The sequence below is a fragment of the Salvelinus namaycush genome, chromosome 5 (genome assembly GCF_016432855.1).
Source record: "Salvelinus namaycush isolate Seneca chromosome 5, SaNama_1.0, whole genome shotgun sequence".
Lineage (NCBI taxonomy): Eukaryota > Metazoa > Chordata > Actinopteri > Salmoniformes > Salmonidae > Salvelinus > Salvelinus namaycush.
The window spans coordinates 3535026-3554182 of record NC_052311.1 but is presented as its reverse complement, the minus strand read 5'-3'; the positions used below and the strand labels follow the sequence as shown (position 1 = coordinate 3554182).

Below are 19157 nucleotides of genomic sequence, written 5' to 3'. Positions count from 1 at the left end.
CTCCTCCTCCTCTCTGTTTCATGCCCTCCCAATGTCCTCCTCCTCCTCTCTGTTTCATGGCCCTTCCCAATCCTCCTCCTCTCTCTGTTTCATGCCCATCCCCACTCCTCCTCCTCCTCTCTGTTTCAATGGCCTCCCAACTCCTCCTCCTTCCCTCTGTTTCATGGCCCCCCCCAACTCCCCCTCCTCTTTCTCTGTTCTGGCCCTCCCAACCCCTCCCCTCTCTCTGTTTCATGGCTCCCATCATCCTCTCTCTGTTTCATGCGACCTCCCAACTCTCCCCTCCTCTCGTCTGGTTTCATCTGCCTCCTCACCCCCCTCCCTCTCTGTTTCATTGCCCCGCCCAACTCCTCCTCCTCCTGTCTTTTTCATGCCTCCAACCCCGCCTCCTCTCTCTGTTTTCATGCCTCCCACACCCTCCTACCTCTCTCTCTGTTTCATGGCCCTCCCAACTCCTCCTCCTCCTCTCTCTGTTTCATGCCCTCCAACCGCCTCCTCTCTCTGCTGTTTCATGCCCTCCAACTCCTCCTCCTCCCTGTCCTGTTTCATGGCCCTCCCAACTCCTCCTCCTCCTCTCTGTTTCAGGCCCTCCCAATTCCTCCTCCTCCTCTGTTTCATGGCCCCCCCAACTCCTCCTCCTCCTCTCTGTTCATGGCCCCCAACTCCTCCTCCTCTCTTTGTATCCTCACAACTCCTCCCCCTCTCTCTGTTTCATGGCCCTTCCCAACTCCTCTCCTCCCTGTCCTGTTTCATGGCCCTCCAACTCCTCCTCCTCTCTCTCTTTCATGGCCCTTCCCAACCCCATCCTCCCTCCCTCTGTTTCATGGCCCTCCCAACTCCTCCTCCTCTCTCCTGTTTCCTGTGCCTTCCAATCCCCTCCTCTCTCTGTTAATGGCCCTCCCATCTCCTCCCTCCTCATCCTCGCTTTTCATGTCCCTCCAACTCCTCCTCCCTCTCTTCTGTTTCATGGCCCTCCCCACTCCTCTCTCTGTTTCATGTCGCCTCCCACCTCCTCCTCCTCTCTGTTTATGCCCCCCCCACCCTCCTCCTCCTCACCTCTGTTTCATGGCCCCCCATCCCTCCTCCTCCTCTCTCTGTTTCATGGCCCTCCCAACCCTCCTCCTCTCTCTGTTTCATGGCCGTCCCAACTCCTCCTCCTCCTTCTTTTCATGGCCCTCCACTCCCGCCCTCCTTCCTCTCTCTGTTTCATGGCCCTCCCAACCCCTCCTCCTCTCTCTGTTTCATGGCCCCCCCAACTCCTCCTCCTCCCTCTGTTTCATGGCCCTCCCATTCCTCCTCCTCCTCCTCTGTTTTCATTGGCCCTCCCAATCGGCCTCTAGCTCTCTCTGTTTATGGCCCCAACCCAACTCCTCCTCCTCCCTCTGTTTCATGGTCCCTACCTCAATCTCGGCTCCTCCTCTCTCTGTTTCATGGCGCCTCCCACTCCCTCCTACCTCTCTCTGTTTCATGCCCTCCCAACCTCCTCCTCCTCTCTTCTGTTTCATGGCCTCCCTATGCTCCCTCGTCCTCCCTCTGTGTTTCATGGCACGTCCCACACTCCCTCCTCCTTCTCTCTGTTTCATGGCCCTTCCCAACTCCCTCCTCCTCTCTCTGTTTCATGCCGCCCACTCCTCCTCCTCCCTCTTTTCATGCCTCCCAACCCCCTCCTCTCTCCTGTTTGCATTCATGCCCCCCCAACTCCTCCTCTCCTCCTCTCTTTCATGGCGCCTCCCACTCTCCTCCTCTCCTGTCGTTTCATGCCCTCCCAACCCCCCTCCTCTCTCTGTTTTAGGCCCCCCCAACTCCTCCTCCTCCTCTCTGTTTCATGGCCCTCCCAACTCCTCCTCCTCTCTCTGTTTCATGGCCCTCCCCAACTCCTCTCCTCCTCTCTGTTTCATGCCATCCCACCTCCTCTCTCTCTCTGTTCATGCTCCTCCCACTCCTCCTCCTCTCTCTGTTTCTGCCCTCCCAACTCCTCCTCCTCCTCTCTGTTTCATGGCCCTTCCAACTCCTCCTCCTCTCTTCTTTCAAATGCCTCCCCACTCCTCCCTCCTCTCTGTTCATGGCCCCTCCCAGACTCCTCCTCCTCTCTCCTGTTTCATGCCTCCAACTCTCCTCCTCTCTCTGTGTATTCGGCCCTCCCACTCCTCCCCCCCTCTGTTTCCGCACTGCTCCCTCCCAACTCCTCATCCTCCCTCCTCTGTTTCATGGCCCTCCCATACTCCCCTCCTCCTGTCTGTTTCTTCGTGCCCTCCCAACTCCTCCTCCTCTCCTGTTTCATGGCCCTCCCACCTCCTCTCTCTGTTTCATGGCCCTCCCAACCCCTCCTCCTCTCTCGGCTTTTTCATGGCCCCCCCAACTCCTCTCCTCCTCTCTGTTTCATGCTCCTCCCAACCCCCCTCCTCCTCTGTTTCATGGCCCTACCCACCCTCGCTCCTCCTCTCTCTGTTTTCATGGCCCTCTGCCCATCTCCTCCTCCTCCTGTCTTGTTCATGGCCCTCCCAACCCCCCCCCCTCTCTGTTTCATGGCCCTCCCAACCCCTCCTCCTCTCTCTGTTTCATGGCCCCCCCAACTCCTCCTCCTCCTCTCTGTTTCATGGCCCTCCCAATTCCTCCTCCTCCTCTCTGTTTCATGGCCACTCCCAATCCTCTCCTCCTCCTCTGTTTCATGGCCCTCCCAACTCCTCCTCCTCCTCTCTGTTTCATGCGCCTCACAATCCTCCTCCTCTCTCTGTTTCGAATGGCCCCCCCAACTCCCCTCCTCTCTCTGTTTCATGGCCCTCCCAACCCTCCTCCTCCTCTTTTCAGCCCTCCTGTTCACCTCCCCCATGCCCATCCTCCTCCTCTCTCTGTTTCATGCCCTCCAACCCCCCGCTCCTCTCTCTGTTTCATTCCTCCCAACTCGCTCCTTCCTACTGTTTTTTCAGGCCCTCCCACCCCGTCCTCTCCTCTCTCTGTTTCAATGTCCCTCCCACCCCCCTCCTCCTCTCTCTGTTCATGGCCCCACCCAACTCCTCCTCCTCCGCTCTGTTCATGGCCATCTCCAACTCCTCCTCCTCTCTCTGTTTAATGGCCCTCCCCACTCCTCCTCCTCCTCGTCTGTTTCATGGCCCTCCAACTCCTCCCCTCCTCTGGTTTCTGCCCTCCACTCTCCTCTCTTCTATTATGCCTCCCATCTCCTCTCATCTGTTTCATGGCCCTCCAACTCTCTCCTCCTCTCTTGTTTCATGCCCTTGGCCAACTCTCCTCCTCTCTCTGTTTCATGTGCCCTCCACTCCCCCTCTCTCTCTGTTTTCATGTGCCCCCAACTCCTCCCTCCTCCTGTCTTTTCATGGCCCTCCCAACTCCTCCTCCTCCCTCTGTTTGCATGGCCCTCCCACTCCTCCTCCTCTCCTTTCATGGCCCTCCAACTCCTCTCTCTTCTGTTTCAATGGCCCTCCCAACCCCTCCCCTCTCTCTGTTTCACTGCCGCTCCCAACTCCTCCCCTCCTCCTCTCTTGTTTCATGGCCCTCCCAACCCCCCTCCTCTCTCTGTTTCATGGCCCTCCCAATTCCTCCTCCTCTCTCTGTTTCATGGCCCCCCCAACTCCTCCTCTCTCTGCTGTTTCATGGCCCTCCCCAATTCCTCCCCTCATCTCTGTTCTGGCCCTCCCAACTCCTCCTCCTCCTCTCTGTTTCATGGCCATCCCAACTCCTCCTCCTCTCTCTGTTTAATGGCCCTCCCAACTCCTCCTCCTCTCTCTGTTTCATGGCCCTCCCAACTCCTCCTCCTCCTGTCTTTTTCATGGCCCTCCCAACTCCTCCTCCTCTCTCTCTGTTTCATTCCTGCCCTAACCCCTTCCTCCCTCCCTCTGTTTCATGGCCCTCCCAACTCGCCTCCTCTCTCTGTTTCATGGCCCTCCAACTCCTCCTCCTCTTCTCTGTTTCATGGCCCTCCCACTCTCCCCTCTCTCTCTGTTTCATGGCCCTCCAACTCCTCCTCCTCTCCTGTTCATGCCCTCCCAACTCCTCTCCTCTCCTGTTTCATGGCCTCCCAAACTCCTCCTCTCTGTTTCATGGCCCTCCCAACCCCTCCTCCTCTCTCTGTTTCAGGCCCTCCAACCCTCCTCCTCCTCTCCTTTCATGGCCCTCCCACCCTCCTCCCTCTCTCTGTTTCATGCCCTCTCAACTCCTCCTCCTCCTTCTTTTTCATGCCCTCCCAACCCCCCCCTCCTCTCTCTTTTTAATGGCCCTCCCAACCCCTCCTCCTCTCTCTGTTTCATGGCCCCCCAACTCCTCCTCTCCTCCTCTCTGTTTCATGGCCCTCCCCCCCCCCTCCTCTTCTTTTCATGGCCCTCCAATCCTCCCTCCTCCTCTCTGTTTTCATGGCCCTCCCAACTCCTCCTCCTCCTCTCTGTTTCATGGCCTCTCCAACTCCTCCTCCTCTCTCTGTTTCATGGCCCTCCCAACTCCTCTCCTCTCTCTGTTTCATGGCCCTTCAACTCCTCCTCCTCCTGTCTGTTTCATTGGCCCTCCAACTCCTCCTCCTCTCTCTCTTTCATGGCCCTCCCAACCCCTCCTCCCTCCCTCTGTTTCATGGCCCTCCCAACTCCTCCTCCTCCTCTCTGTTTCATGGCCCTCCAACTCCTCCTCCTCTCTCTGTTTTAATGGCCCTCCCATCTCCTCCACCTCTCTCTGTTTCATGCCCCTCCCAACTCCCCCTCCTCTCTCTGTTTCAAGGCCCTCCCAACTCCTCCTCCTCTCCTGTTTCATGGGCCCTCCCAACCTCCTCCTCTCTGTTTCATGGCCCTCCCAACCCTCTCCTCTCTCTGTTTCATGGCCCTCCAACTCCTCCTCCTCCTCCTCTCTTTTTTCATGGCCCTCCCAACACCTCCTCCTCTCCTCTGTTTCAATGGCCCTCCCACTCCTCCTCCTCCTTCTCTGTTCATGGCCCTCCAACCCCCCCTCCTCTCTCTGTTTCTGGCCCTCCAACCCTCCCTCCCTCTCTGTTTCATGGCCCTCCCACTCCTCCTCCCTCCCTCTGTTTCATGGCCCTCCAACCCACCCTCTCTCTCTGTTTCATGGCCCCTCCAACCCCCCCCCCCCCCTCCTCTCTCTGTTTCATGGGCCCCTCCAACTCCCCTCCTCTCCTCTGTTTCATGGCCCCCCAACTCCCTCCTCCTCTTTTTCATGGCCCTCCAACTCCTCCTCCTCCCTGTTTCATGCCCTCCCCAACCCTCCTCCTCTCCTCTGTTTCATGCCCTCCCAACTCCTCTCTCCTCCTCCTCTCTGTTTCATGGCCCTCCAAACTCCTCTCCTCCTCTCTGTTTCATGGCCTCCCAATCTCCTCCTCCTACTCATCTGTTTCATGGCCCCCCACTCCTCCTCTCCTCTCTGTTTCATGGCCCTCCCATTCCTCCCCTCTCTCTGTTATGGCCCCCCAACTCCTCCTCCTCCTGTCTGTTTCATGGCCCTTCCAACTCCTCTCCTCTCTCTGTTTCATGGCCTCCCAACCCTCCTCCCTCCTCTGTTTCATGGCCTCCCAACTCTCCTCCTCCTCTCTCTGTTTCATGGCCCTCACCCCTCCCTCCTCTCTCTGTTTAATGCCTCCATCTCCTCCCCTCTCTCTGTTTCATGTCCCTCCCAACTCCTCCTCCTCTCCTCTTTTCATTCCTTCCCACTCCTCTCCTCCCTCGTTTCATGGCCCTCCCAACTCCCTCCTCCTCTCTCTGTTTCATGGCCCTCCCAACTCCTCCTCCTCCTCGCTCTTTTCATGGCCCTCCCAACCCCTCCTCCTCTCTCTGTTCATGGCCCTCCCAACGCCTCCTCCTCCTCTCTCTGTTTCATGCCCCCCCACTCCTTCCTCCTCCTCCTTCTCTGTCAATTGCCCTCCCATTCCTTCTCCTCCTCTCTGTTTTCATGGCCTCCATCCTCCTCCCTCTCTCTGTTTCATGCCCTCCAACATCCTCCCTTCCTCTCTGTTTCATAGGCCACTCCCAACTCCTCCTCCTCTCTCTGTTTCATGGCCCTCCCAACTCCTCCTCCTCTCTCTGTTTCATGGCCCTCCCAACTCCTCCTCCTCCTGTCTGTTTCATGGCCTCTTCCAGCTCCTCCTCCTCTCTCTCTTTCATGGCCCCTCCCAACTCCCTCCTCCTCCCTCTGTTTCATGCCCTCCAACTCCTCCTCCTCTCTCTTTTCATGGCCCTCCAACTCCTCCTCCTCCTCTCTCTTTTCATGCCCTCCCAACTCCCCTCCTCCTCTCTGTTTCATGGCCCTCCCAACCTCCTCCTCTCCTGTTTCATGCCCTCCAACGCTCCTCTCTCTGTCTTTTTTGGCCCTCCCAACCCTCCTCCTCTCTCTGTTTCATGGCCCCCAACTCCTCCTCCTCTCCTCTCTTTTTCATGGCCCCCTCCCCCCTCCTCTCTCTTTCATGCCCTCCATTCCCTCCTCCTCTCGTTCATGCCCCACTCCTCCTCCTCTCTCTTTTCATGCCCTCCCAATCCTCTCCTCCTCTCTGTTTCATGGCCCTCCCAACTCCTCCTCCTCCTCTCTGTTTCATGGCCTCCCAACTCCTCCTCCTCTCTGTTTAATGTCCCTCCCAACCCTCCTCCTCTCTCTGTTTCATGGCCCTCCCCAACTCCTCCTCCTCCTTCTTTTTCATGGCCCTCACCAACTCCTCCTCCTCCTTCTCTGTTTCATGGCCCTCCACCCCTCCCCCCACCTCCTCTCTCTGTTTCATTCGCCTCCCAACCTCCTCCTCCTCTCTCTGTTTCATGGCCCCCTCTCCTCCTCCTCCTCCTCTCTGTTTCATGCACCTCCAATCCTCATCCTCCCTCTGTTTCATGGCCCTCCCAACTCCTCCCCTCTCTCTGTTTCATGCCCCACCACTCCTCCTCCTCCTCTCTGTTTCATGCCCTCCCAATTCACTCCTCCTCTCTCTGTTTCATGGTCCTCCAACTCCTCCTCCTCCTCTCTGTTTCATGGCCTCCCAACTTCCTCCTCCTCTTCTCTGTTTAATGGCCCTCCCAACTCCCTCTCCTCTCTCTGTTTCATGCCTTCCAACTCCTCCTCTCCTCTGTTTCATGGCCCTCGCCAATCCTCCTCCTCTCTCTGTTTCATGGCCTCCACTTCCTCCTTCCTCCTCTCTGTTTCATGGCCCTTCCAACTCCTCCTCCCTCTCTGTTCATGGCCCTCACACTCCATCTCCTCCCATCCCTCTCTGTTTCTGCCCTCCAACTCCTCCTCCTCTCCTGTTTCATGGCCCTCCAACCCCTCCTCCTCTCTCTGTTTAATGGCCCTCCCTCTCCTCCCCTCTCTCTCTGTTTCATGCCCTCCCAACTCTCCTCCTCCTCTCTGCTCTTTTCTGTCCCCCCTCTCCAACTCCTCCTCCTCTCTCTGTTTCATGGCCCTCCCCTCCCTCCTCCTCTCTCTGTTTCATGGCCCTCCCAACTCCTCCTCTCCCTGTCTTCTCATGGCCTCCCAACCCTCCCCTCCTCCTCTGTTTCATGGCCTCCCAACCTCCTCCTCCTCTCTTTCTGTTTCATGGCCCCCCTAACTCCTCCTCCTCCCTCCTTTGTTTCATTGCCCTCCAACCTCCTCCTCCTCTCTGTTTTTCATGGCCTCCCAATTCCTCCTCCTCTCTCTGTTTCAGCCCTCCCACTCCTCCTCCTCCTCTCTGTTTCAATGGCACTCCAACTCCTCCTCCTCTCTCTGTTACATGGCCCTCCCACTCCTCCTCCTCTCTCTGTTTCATGGCCCTTCCAACTCCTCCTCTCCTCTCCTGTTTCATGGCCCTTCCACTCTCCTCCTCTCTCTCTTTCATGCCCTCCAACCACCTCCTCCTCCTCTGTTTCATGGCCCTCCCAACTCCTCCTCTCCTGTTTCATGGCCCTTCCAACTCCTCCTCCTCTCTTTTTTTCATGGCCCTCCCAACTCCCTCCTCCCTCTGTTTCATGGCCTCCAAACTCCTCCTCCTCTCCTGTTTCATGGCCCTCCCAACTCCTCTCTCTGTTTTATGGCCCTCCCAACCCCTCCTCCTCTCTCTGTTTCATGGCCCCCCAACTCCTCCTCCTCTCCTCTCTTTTCATGCCCTCCCACCCCCCCTCCTCTCTCTGTTTCATGGCCCTCCCACTCCTCCTCCTCTATCTGTTTCATGGCCCACCAACTCCTCTCTCCCTCTCTCTTTCATGCCCTCCCAATTCCTCACCTCTCTCTGTTTCATGGCCCTCCCAACTCCTCCTCTCCTCTCTGTTTCATGGCCTCCCAACTCCTCCTCCTCTCTCTGTTTAATGGCCCCTCCAATCCTCCTCCTCTCTCTGTTTCATGCCTCCCAACTCCTCCCCTCCTTCTGTTTTCATGGCCCTCCCAACTCTCCTCCTCCTTCTTTTCCATGCCCTCCCAACCTCCCTCTCTCTCTGTTTCATGGCCCTCCCAACCCCTCTCCTCTCTCTGTTTTCATGCCCCCCAACTCCTCCTCCTCCTCTCTCTGTTTCATGGCCCTCCCACCCCATCCCACCCTCCTCTCTGTTTCATGGCCCTCCCAATCCTCCTCCTCTCTGTTTCATGGCCCCCAACTCCTCCTCCTCCTCTCTGTTTCATGCCCTCCCAATTCCCTCCTCCTCTCCTGTTTCATGGCCCTCCAACTCCTCCTCCTCCTGTCTGTTTCATGGCCCTTCCAACTCCTCTCCCTCTCTCTGTTTCATGGCCCTCCAACCCCTCCTCCCTCCCTCTGTTTCAGGCCCTCCAACTCCTCCTCCTCTCCTGTTTCATGGCCCCCAACCCCTCCTCCTCTCTCTGTTTTGGCCCTCCCATCTCCTCCCCTCCTCTGTTTCATGCCCTCCCAACCCCCTCCTCTCTCTGTTTCATGGCCCTCCCAACCCCCTCCTCTCTCTGTTTCATGGCCCTCCCAACTCTCCTCCTCCTTCTTTTTCATGGCCCTCCCAACCCCCCCCTCCTCTCTCTGTTTCATGGCCCTCCCAACCCCTCCTCCTCTCTCTGTTTCATGGCCCCCCCAACTCCTCCTCCTCCTCCTTTCTGTTTCATGGCCCTCCCAATTCCTTCTCCTCCTCTCTGTTTCATGGCCCTCCCAATTCCTCCTCCTCTCTCTGTTTCATGGCCCTCCCAACTCCTCCTCCTCCTCTCTGTTTCATGGCCATCCCAATTCCTCCTCTCTCTGTTTAATGGCCCTCCCAACTCCTCCTCCTCTCTCTGTTTCCATGGCCCTCCAACTCCTCCTCTCTCTCTGTTTTCATGGCCCCCGCTCCTCCTCCTCTCTCTCTTTCATGGCCCTCCCACCCCTCCTCCCTCCCTCTGTTTCATGCCCTCCAACTCCTCCTCCTCCTGTCTTTCATGGCCCTCCAACTCCTCCTCCCTTTTTTTCATGGCCCTCCCAACTCCTCCTCCTCCTCTCTGTTTCATGGCCCTCCAAACTCCTCCTCCTCTCCTGTTTCATCCCTCCCCAACTCCTCTCTCTCTGTTTCATGCCCTCCCAACTCCTCCTCCTCTCTCTGTTCATGGCCCCCCAACTCCTCCTCCTCCTCTTCTGTTTCATGCCCCTCAATCCTCTCCTCCTCTCTCTGTTTTCATGGCCTCCCAATTCCTCTCCTCTCTCTGTTTCATGGCCCTCCCAACTCCTCCTCCTCTTCTGTTTCATGGCCCTCCACTCCTCCTCCTCTCTCCTTTCATGCCCTCCCAACCCTCCTCCTCCTCTGTTTCATGGCCTCCCAATCCTCTCCTCTCCTGTTCATCATCCCATCTCTCTCTGTTTATGGCCCTCCCAACTCCTCCTCCTCTCTCTGTTTCATGGCCCTCTCCAACTCCTCCTCCTCCTGTCTGTTTTATGTCCCTTCCATCTCCTCCTCCTCTCTCTTTCATGGCCCTCCAACCCCTCCTCCCTCCTCCTGTTTCATGGCCCTCCCAACTCCTCCTCTCCTGTTTCATGGCCCTTCCAACTCCTCCTCCTCTCTTTTTTTCATGGCCCTCCCAACTCCTCCTCCTCCTCTCTGTTTCATGGCCCTCCAAACTCCTCCTCCTCTCCTGTTTCATGGCCCTCCCAACTCCTCTCTCTGTTTTATGGCCCTCCCAACCCCTCCTCCTCTCTCTGTTTCATGGCCCCCCCAACTCCTCCTCCCTCCTTCTGTTTCATGGCCTCCCAACCTCTCCTCCTCTCTGTTTCATGGCCCTCCCAATCCTCCTCTCCTCTCTCTGTTTCATGGCCCTTCCCTCCCACCTCCTCCTCTCCTCTCTGTTTCATGGCCCTCCCAACTCCTCCTCCTCTCTCTGTTTTATGGCCCTCCCAACTCTCTCCTCTCTCTTGTTTCATGGGCCTCAACTCCTCCTCCTCCTTCCTGTTTCATGCCCTCCACTCCTCTCCTCTCTCTCTTTCATGGCCCTCCACCTCCTCCTCATCTTGTTTCATGGCCCTCCCAACTCCTCCTCTCCTGTTTTCATGGCCCTCCAACTCCTTCCTCCTCTCTTTTTTTCATGGCCCTCCCAACCCTCCCCTCCTCTCTGTTTCATGGCCCTCCAACTCCTCCTCCCTCCTGTTTCATATCCCTCCCACCTCCTCTCTCTGTTTTATGGCCCTCCCAACCCCTCCTCCTCTCTCTGTTTCATGGCCCCCCCAACTCCTCCTCCTCGTCCTTTCTTTTTCATGGCCCTCCCAACCCCCCCTCCTCTCTCTGTTTCATGCCCTCCCATTCTCCTCCTCTTCTGTTCATGCGCCCCCCAACTCTCCTCCCTCTCTGTTTTCATGCCTCCCAATCCTCTCCTCTCTGTGTTCATGGCCCTCCCAAACTCCTCCTCCTCCTCTCTGTTTCATGGCCATCCCAACTCCTCCTCCTCTCTCTGTTTAATGGCCCTCCCAACTCCTCCTCCTCTCTCTGTTTCATGGCCCTTCCAACTCCTCCTCCTCCTGTCTGTTTCATGGCCCTTCCAGCTCCTCCTCCTCTCTCTCTTTCATGGCCCTCCCAACCCCTCCTCCCTCCCTCTGTTTCATGGCCCTCCCAACTCCTCCTCTCCTGTTTCATGGCCCTTCCAACTCCTCCTCCTCTCTTTTTTTTTTGCATGGCTCCCCCAACTCCTCCTCCTCCTCTCTGTTTCATGGCCCTCCAACTCCCCCTCTCCTGTTTCATGGCCTCCAACTCCTCTCCTTATGGCCTCCCATCCTCCTCTCTCTGTTCATGGCCCCCCCAACTCCTCCTCCTCTCTCTTTTTTCATGGCCCCCCAACCCCCCCTCCCTCTCGTTCATGGCCCTCCCAACTCCTCCTCCTCTTCTGTTTCATGGCCCCCCAACTCCTCCTCCTTCTCTCTTTCTGGCCCTCCCAACTCCTCCTCTCTCTGTTTCATGGCCCCCCAACTCCTCCTCCTCCTCTCTGTTTCATGGCCTCCCAACTCCTCTCCTCTCTCGGTTTAATGGCCCTCCCAACTCCTCCTCCCTCTCTTTCATGGCCCTCCAACTCCTCCTCCTCCTCTGTTTCATGGCCCTCCAACTCCTCCTCCTCTCTCTTTTCATGGCCCTCCCAACCCTCCCCCTCCTTGTTTCATGGCCCTCCAACTCCTCCTCCTCCTCTCTGTTTCATGGCCCTTCCAACTCCTCCTCCTCTCTCTTTAATGGCCCTCCCATCTCCTCCCTCTCTCTCTGTTTCATGTCCCTCCAACTCCTCCTCCTCTCTCTGTTTCATGGCCCTCCAACTCCTCCTCTCTCCTTGTTTCATGCCCTCCAACCTCTCCTCCTCTCCTGTTTCATGGCCCTCCCAACTCCTCTCTCTGTTGTCAGTGCCTCCCAACCCCTCCTCCTCTCTCTGTTTCATGGCCCTCCCAACTCCTCCTCCTCCTCCTGCTCTTTTTTCATGGCCTCTCCCAACTCCCTCCCTCCTCTCTCTGTTTAATCATGGCCCTCCCAACTCCTCCTCCTCTTTCTGTTTTCATGGCCCTCCCAACCCCCCCTCCTCTCTCTTTTCATGGCCTCCAACCCCCCTCCTCTCGTTTCATCGCGCCCCCCAACTCTCTCTCCTCCTCTCTGTTCATGCCCTCCCAACCCTCCCTCCTCTCTCTGGTTCTGCCCTCCCAATCCCCCTCTCTCTCTGTTTCATGGCCCTCCCAACTCCTCCTCCTCCTTCTTTTCATGGCCCTCCAACTCCTCCTCCTCCTTCTTTTCAGGCCCTCCCAACCCCCCTCCTCTCTCTGTTTCATGGCCCTCCAACCCTCCTCCTCTCTCTGTTTCATGGCCCCCCCAACTCGTCCTCCTCCTCCTCTCTGTTTCATGTGCCCTCCAATCCTCCTCCTCTCTCTGTTTCATGGCCTCCCAATCCCCTCTCTCACTCTGTTTCATGGCCCCCACCTCCTCCTCCTCTCTGTTTCATGGCCCTCCCAATTCCTCCTCCTCTCTCTGTTTCATGGCCCTCCCAACTCCTCCTCCTCCTCTCTGTTTCATGGCCATCCCAACTCCTCCTCCTCTCTCTGTTTAATGGCCCTCCCAACTCCTCCTCCTCTCTCTGTTTCATGGCCCTTCCAACTCCTCCTCCTCCTGTCTGTTTCATGGCCCTTCCAGCTCCTCCTCCTCTCTCTCTTTTTCATGGCCTCCCAACCCCTCCTCCCTCCCTCTGTTTCATGGCCCTCCCAACTCCTCCTCCTCCTCTCACTGTTTCTGGCCCTTCCAACTCCCTCACCTCTCTGTTTAATGGCCCTCCATCTCCTCCCCCTCTCTGTCTTCATGTCCCTCCCAACTCTCCTCCTCTCTCTGTTTCATGGCCCTCCCAACTCCTCCTCCTCCTCCTGTTTTCATGGCCTCCCAACTCCCTCCTCCTCTCCTGTTTTCATGGCCCTCCCAACTCCTCTCTTCTCTCTCTGTTTCATGGCCTCCCAACCCTCTCCTCTCTCGTTTTCATCGCCCCCCAACTCCTCCTCCTCTCTCTTTTTCTGGCCCCCAACCCCCCCTCCTCTCTCTGTTTCATGGCCCTCCCACTCCTCCTCCTCTCTTTTTCATGGCCCTCCCAACCCCCCTCCTCTCTCTGTTTCATGGCCCTCCCAACTCCTCCTCCACTCTCTGTTTCAACCCCCAACTCCTCCTCTCCTCCTCTCTGTTTCATGACCCTCACCACCTCCCCTCTCTCTCTGTTTCTGGCCCTCCCATCCCCTCTCCTCTCTCTGTTTCATGGCCCTCCCAACTCCTCCTCCTCCTGTCTTTTTCATGGCCCTCCCAATCCTCCTCCTCCTGTCTTTCGCCTCACCCTCCTCTCTCGTTTCATGGCCTCCCAAACCCTCTCCTCCTCTCTCTGTTTCATGCCCCCCCAACTCCTCTCCTCCTCTCTCTGTTTCATGCCTCCCAATCTCCTCCTCCTCTCTGTTTCATGGCCATCCCAATTCCTCCTACTCTCTCTGTTTCATGGCCCCCGCAACTCCTCCTCCTCCTCTCTGTTTCATGGCCCTCCCAATTCCTCCTCCTCTCTCTGTTTCATGCCTATACGAACTCCTCCTCCTCCTTCGTTTCATGGCCTCCTAATCCTCCTCCTCCTCTGTTTCATAGGCCCTCCCAACCCCTCCTCCCTCCCTCTGTTTCATGGCCTCCCACTCCTCCTCCTCCTCTCCTGTTTCATGGCCTCCAACTCCTCCTCCTCTCTCTGTTAATGGCCCTCCCATCTCCTCCCCCTCTCTCTGTTTCATGTCCCTCCCAACTCCTCCTCCTCTCTCTGTTTCATGGCCCTCCAACTCTCCTCCTCCTTCTCTGTTTCATGGCCCTCCAACTCCTACCTCCTCTCCTGTTTCATGGCCCTCCCAACTCCTCTCTCTGTTTCATGGCCCCCCAACCCTCCTCCTCTCTCTGTTTTCATGGCCCTCCCAACTCCTCCTCCTCTCCTGTTTCATGGCCCTTCCCACTCCTCCTCCTCTGTTCATGGCCCCCAACCCCTCCTCCTCTCTCTGTTTCATGGCCCCACCTCCACTCGCTCCTCCTCCTCCTCTCTGTTTCATAGGCCCTCCCAACCCCCCCTCCTCTCTCTGTTTCATGCCACTCGCCAACTCCCCCCTCCTCTCTCTGTTTCATGCCCTCCCAACTCCTCCTCTGTCTTTTTCATGGCCGCTCCCCAACCCCCTCCTCCTCCTCTCGGTTTCATCACGGCCCTCCCGTTCAACCCCTCCTCCTCCTCCTCTCTGTTTCATGGCCCTCCCAACCCCTCCTCTCTCTGTTTCAGCCCCCGCAACTCCCTTCCTCCTCCTTTGTCTTTTTCATGCCCTCCCAACCCCTCCCGTCCTCTCTCTGTTTCATGGCCCACGCCCAATCCTCCTCCTCCTCACTCTCCTTTTCATGCCCTCCAACTACCTCCTCCTCTCTCTGTTTTCAGGCCCTCCCCAACCCTCTTCTCTATCTGTTTCTGGCCCTCCCACTCCTCCTCCTCCTGTTCTATGCTCCTTCTCATGCTCCGTTCGCCCCCCCCTCCTCTGCTCTGTTTCATGGCCCTGCCCAAACCTCCTCCTCCTCTTCGTTTCATTGCCACCCCCAAACTCCCCTCCTCCTCTCCTCGTTTCATGGCCCTCCCAATCCTCTCCTCCCGGTTTTTCATGCCCTCCCAACCACTCCTCCTCTCTCTGTTTCATGGCCGCTCCCCAACTCCTCGCGTCTCGTTCCACCTCCCCTTGTTTCATGGCCCTCCCAAACCCTCTCCCTCCTCTCATCGCCACCTCTCTTCATTCTTTTATGGCCCTCCCAACCCTCCCTCCTCTATCTGTTTCATGGCCACTCCCAACCCCCTCCTCCTGTCTTTTTCATGCGCCCCCCAACTCTCCTCCTCCTGTCTTTTTCATGGCCCTCCCAACCCCCCCCCTCCTCTCTCTGTTCCATGGCCCCTCCCACCCCTCCTCCTCTCTCTGTTTTCATGGCCCCCCAACCCTCCTCTCCTCCTCTCTGTTTCATGCCCTCCCAACTCCTCCTCTCCTCATCTGTTTCATGGCCCTCCAACCCTCACCCTCCTCTCTCTGTTTGCAATGGCCCCCCGCAAAACTCCTCCTCTCCTCTCTGTTCATGCCCTCCCAACCTTCCTCTCTCTTCATCCCCTCCCAACCTATCTTGTTTCATGGCCCTCCCAATCCTCCTGCTTTTCAACGCCCTCCACCCCTCCTCCTGTTGTTTCATGCCCCTCCACCCCCTCCTCCTCTCTCTGTTTGGCCATTCCCTCCAACCCCTCCTCTCCCTCTGTTTCATGCCCCCAATCTCCTGCTCCTCTAGCCTGTTTCATGCCCTACACAATCCCCTCTCTCTCTCTGTTTATGGCCCCCTCCCACTCCTCCCCCCTCTCTGTTTCATGGTCCTCACACTCCTCCTCTCCTCTGTTTACATGGCCCTCCAACTCCTCGCCCTCCTCTCTGTTTCATGGCCCTCCCAACTCCTTCCTCCTTCCTTGTCTGTTTTCTGGCCCTCCAACTCCTCCTCCTCAACGTGTCTTTTTTCATGGCCCTCCAACCCCCCCTCCTCTCTCTGTTTCATGGCCCTCCCAACCCCTCCTCCCTCTCTCTGTTTAATTAGCCCCCCCAACTACTCATCCTTCCTCCTCTTTCTGTTTCATGGCCCTCCCAATTCTCTCCTCCTCTCTGTTTCATGGGCCGTCAGCCAATTCCTCCTCCTCGTCTCTGTTTCATGGCCCTCGCAAACTCCTCCTCCTCCTTCTGTTTCATGGCCATCCAATTCCTCCTCTCTCTAGTTTATGGCCCTCCCAACTCCTCCACTCTCCTTTCTTCCCTTACTCCCTGTCTGTTTCATGGCCCTTCCAACTCTCCTCCTCCTCTCTCTGTTTCATGGCCCTCCAACCCTCCTCCTCCTCTGTTTTCATGCCCCTCCCAACTCCTGCTGCTCCTCTCCGTTTTCATGGCCCTCCAAACCCCTCCTCCTCTCTCGTTGTTTAATGGCACTCTCCATCTCCTCCCCCTCTTCTCGGTTTCATGTCCGCTCCCACTCCTCCTCTCCTCTCTCTGTTTTCAATGTCCCTCCCAACTCCTCCTCCTCTCTCTGTTTCTGGCCCTCCACTCCCCCCCTCCCTCTCTCTGTTTCATGCCATGCCCCAACTCCTCCTCTCCTGTCTTTTTCAGGGCCCCCTCCCAACCCCCCCTCTCTCTCTTTTCATGGCCCTCAACCCACCCTCCTCCTCTCCTGTTTCATGGCCCACCAACTCCTCACTCCTTACCTCCTTCTGTTTTCATGGCCGCTCCAATTTCCTTCTCTCCTCTCTGTTCAGGACTCCCAATGTCCTCCTCCTCTCTCTGTTTCAGGGCCCTCCAACTCCTCTCCTCCTTCGTGTATTCAGGGCCATCCCAATTCCTCCTCTCTCTGTTTAATGGCCCTCCAACTCTCCTCCTCTCTCTGTTCAGTGCCCTTCCAAACTCCTCCTCCTCCTGTCTGTTTCATGGCCCTTCCAAGCTACCCTCCTCCTCTCTCTCGTTTCATGGCCCTCCCAACCCCTCCTACCACTCCCTCTGTTTCATGTCCCTCCCACATCCTGCTCTCTCCTGTTATGGCCCTTCCCCCCTCCTAAGGCTCCCTCCTCCTCCTCTTTGTTTTTCCCTCCAACTCCTCCTCCTCTCTCTGTTTCATGTGCCCTCCAAACACTCCTCCTCTCCTGTTTCATGGCCCTACGCAACTCCCCTCCTCTCTCTGTTTACATGCCCTCCCCCCAAAAGCATCCTCCTCTCCCGCTTTATTCCATGCCAGCAACCTCCTACTCTCGTCATCGCCCTCCCCCCGCGCTCCTCTACTCTCCCCGTTTCAGCCCCACCCCCACCCTCCCCTAACTCCCGCATTTCGGCCGTTCATGCCTCCCAACCTTCCCTACCCACCCCTGTTTACGATGCCACCTCACAATCACACTCCCCGCTCTCCGTTATCCACATGGCCCCCCCTCACTAACCCGACTCCTCTCTTCACCTGGCCCATCCCAATCCCCCCCCTCCTCGAATGCCCTCCACTCCTCCGTTCAGCTAAACTCCTCCTCCTCCATCGTCATGGCCTCCAGCTCCCCTCCTCAGCCCAAACCCCTACGTCATGGCCTAACTCCTTCCTGTTCTCATGAAGCCCTTCCAACTCTTCTCTTCTAGCCCTCCAAATCATCCTCACTCCTCTGTCGCCTCAAACTCCCTCCTCTCCTGTCATGCCTCCCAATCCTGTTTCATGGCCCCGCGCTAACCCTCTCTCCTCTACCGCCCATCCTCCCTTTCTGTTATGGCCCTCCATTCTTCTCCTCCTCTCCTCTCGTTTCAGGGCCCTCCCATTCTCCTCCTCTCTCTTTTTCATGGCCCCCCAAATCCTCCTCCTCCTCTCTGTTTCATGGCCATCCCAATTCCTCACTCTCTTCTGTTAATGGCCCTCCAACTCCTCACTCCTCTCTCTGTTTCATGGCCTTCCAAACTCCCTCCATCTCCTGTCTGTTTCATGGCCCTTCAGCTCCTCCTTCCTACTCTCTCTTTAATGCCCTCCCACCCATCCTTCCCTCCCTCTGTTTCATGCCCTCCCAACTCCTCCCTCCTGTTCAGGCCCTTCCAACTCCTCCTCCTCTTCTTTTTTCATGGCCTCGCTCCCGACTCTCTCCTCCTCTCCTCTGTTTCAGGCCCTCCAAACTCCTCCTCCTCTCCTGTTTCATGCCCTCCCAAATCTCTCTCTGTTTCATGGCCCTCCAACCCTACTCCTCTCTCTGTTTCATGGCCCCCCAACTCTCTCCTCTACTTGCGTTTCTGGCACTCCCAATTCTTCCCTCCTCTCTGTTCATGGCCTCCGGCAATTCCTCCTCCTCTCGCTGTTTCAGTGGCCCTCCCAACTCCTCCTCCTCCTCTCTGTTTCATGGCCATCCCAATTCCTCCTCTCTCTGTTTAATGTGCCTCTCCAACTCCCTCTCTCTCTGTTTCATGTGCCCTTCCAACTCCTCTCCTCCTGTCCTGGTTCTCTGCCTTCCAGTCTTCCTCCTCTCTCTCTCTCATGGCCTCCCAACCCTCCTCCTCCCTCTGTTTCAGGCCCCCAACTCCTCTCTCCTGTTTCATTGGCCCTTCCAACTATCCTCCTACTCGCTCTTTTTTCATGGCCTCCCAACTCCCTCCGCTCTCTCTGTTTTCTGCGCCTCCAAATCTCTCCATCCTCTCCGTTCATGCCCTCCAACTCCTCTCTCGTTGATGGCCCCTCCCAAACCCTCCTCCTCTCTCTGTTTCATGGCCCCCCAACTCCCTCCTCCTCTCCTTCTGTTTCATTGGCCCTGCCAATTCCTTCTCCTCCTCTCTGTTTCAATGCCTCTCCAATTCCTCCTCCTACTCTCTGTTTCAGGCCCTCCCAACTCCTCCTCCCCTTCTATGTTCATGCCATCCAAATTCCTCCTCTCTCTGTTTAATGGCCTCAGCCAACTCCTCCTCCTCTCCTTTTCATGGCCCTTCCAACTCTCCTCCCCCTCCCTGTCTGTTTCATGGCTCCTTCAGCTCCTCCTCCTCTCTCTCTTCATGCAACGTCCTCCTCCCCTGTTCGATGGCCAACCTGCCTCCCTTCCCTCTCATCCAACAACTCACTTTTGTCTGCCCTTCCACTCCTCCTCCTCTCTTTTTTGCATGGCCCTCCCACTCAGCCATCCTCTACTCTCGTTCATGCCCTCCAACCTCCTCCTACTCTCCTGTTTCATGGCCTCCAACTCCTCTCTCGTTTCTGGCCCTCCAACCCCTCCCTCTCTCTCTGTTTTCATGGCCCCCCAACTCTCCTCCTCCTCTTTCTGTTCATGGCCCTCCAATTCCTTCTCTCCTCTCTGTTTCATGGCCCTCCCAATTCCTCTCCCTCTCTGTTTACATGGCCCTCCCAACTCCTCCTCCTCCTCTCTGTTTCATGGCGCCGACCCAACTCCATCCTCTCTCTTGTTATGGCCTCCAACTCTCCTCCTCTCTCGGTTCATGGCCCTTCCAACTCCTCTCCTCTGTCTGTTTCTATCGGCCCTTCAAGCTTCTCCTCCCTCATACTCTCTTTCATGCCCTCCAACACCTCTCCTCCTCTGTTTCATGGCCATCCCAACTCCTCCTCTCTGTTTCATGGCCCTTCCAACTCCTCCTCCTACTCTTTTTTTCAATGGCCCTCCCAACTCCTCCTGCCTCCTCTCTGTTTCACTGCCACTCCAAATCTCCTCCTCTCCTTTTCATGGCCCTCCCAACTCCCTCTCTGTTTTATGGCCCT

At 57.0% G+C, this 19157-nt stretch overlaps 1 protein-coding gene across 1 annotated transcript in view; it reads left to right on the top strand.

Moving 5' to 3' along the window:
- Positions 1 to 16871, top strand: part of LOC120048904 (dynactin subunit 4-like) — a 149714-nt gene extending 132843 nt beyond the window's left edge. Inside the window, exon 9 of the mRNA XM_038995221.1 lies at positions 16735 to 16871. Within this exon, the coding sequence (XP_038851149.1) occupies positions 16735 to 16871 (137 nt within the window). The remainder of the gene's footprint in view (positions 1 to 16734) is intronic.
- The last annotated feature ends 2286 nt before the right edge of the window (positions 16872 to 19157 follow it).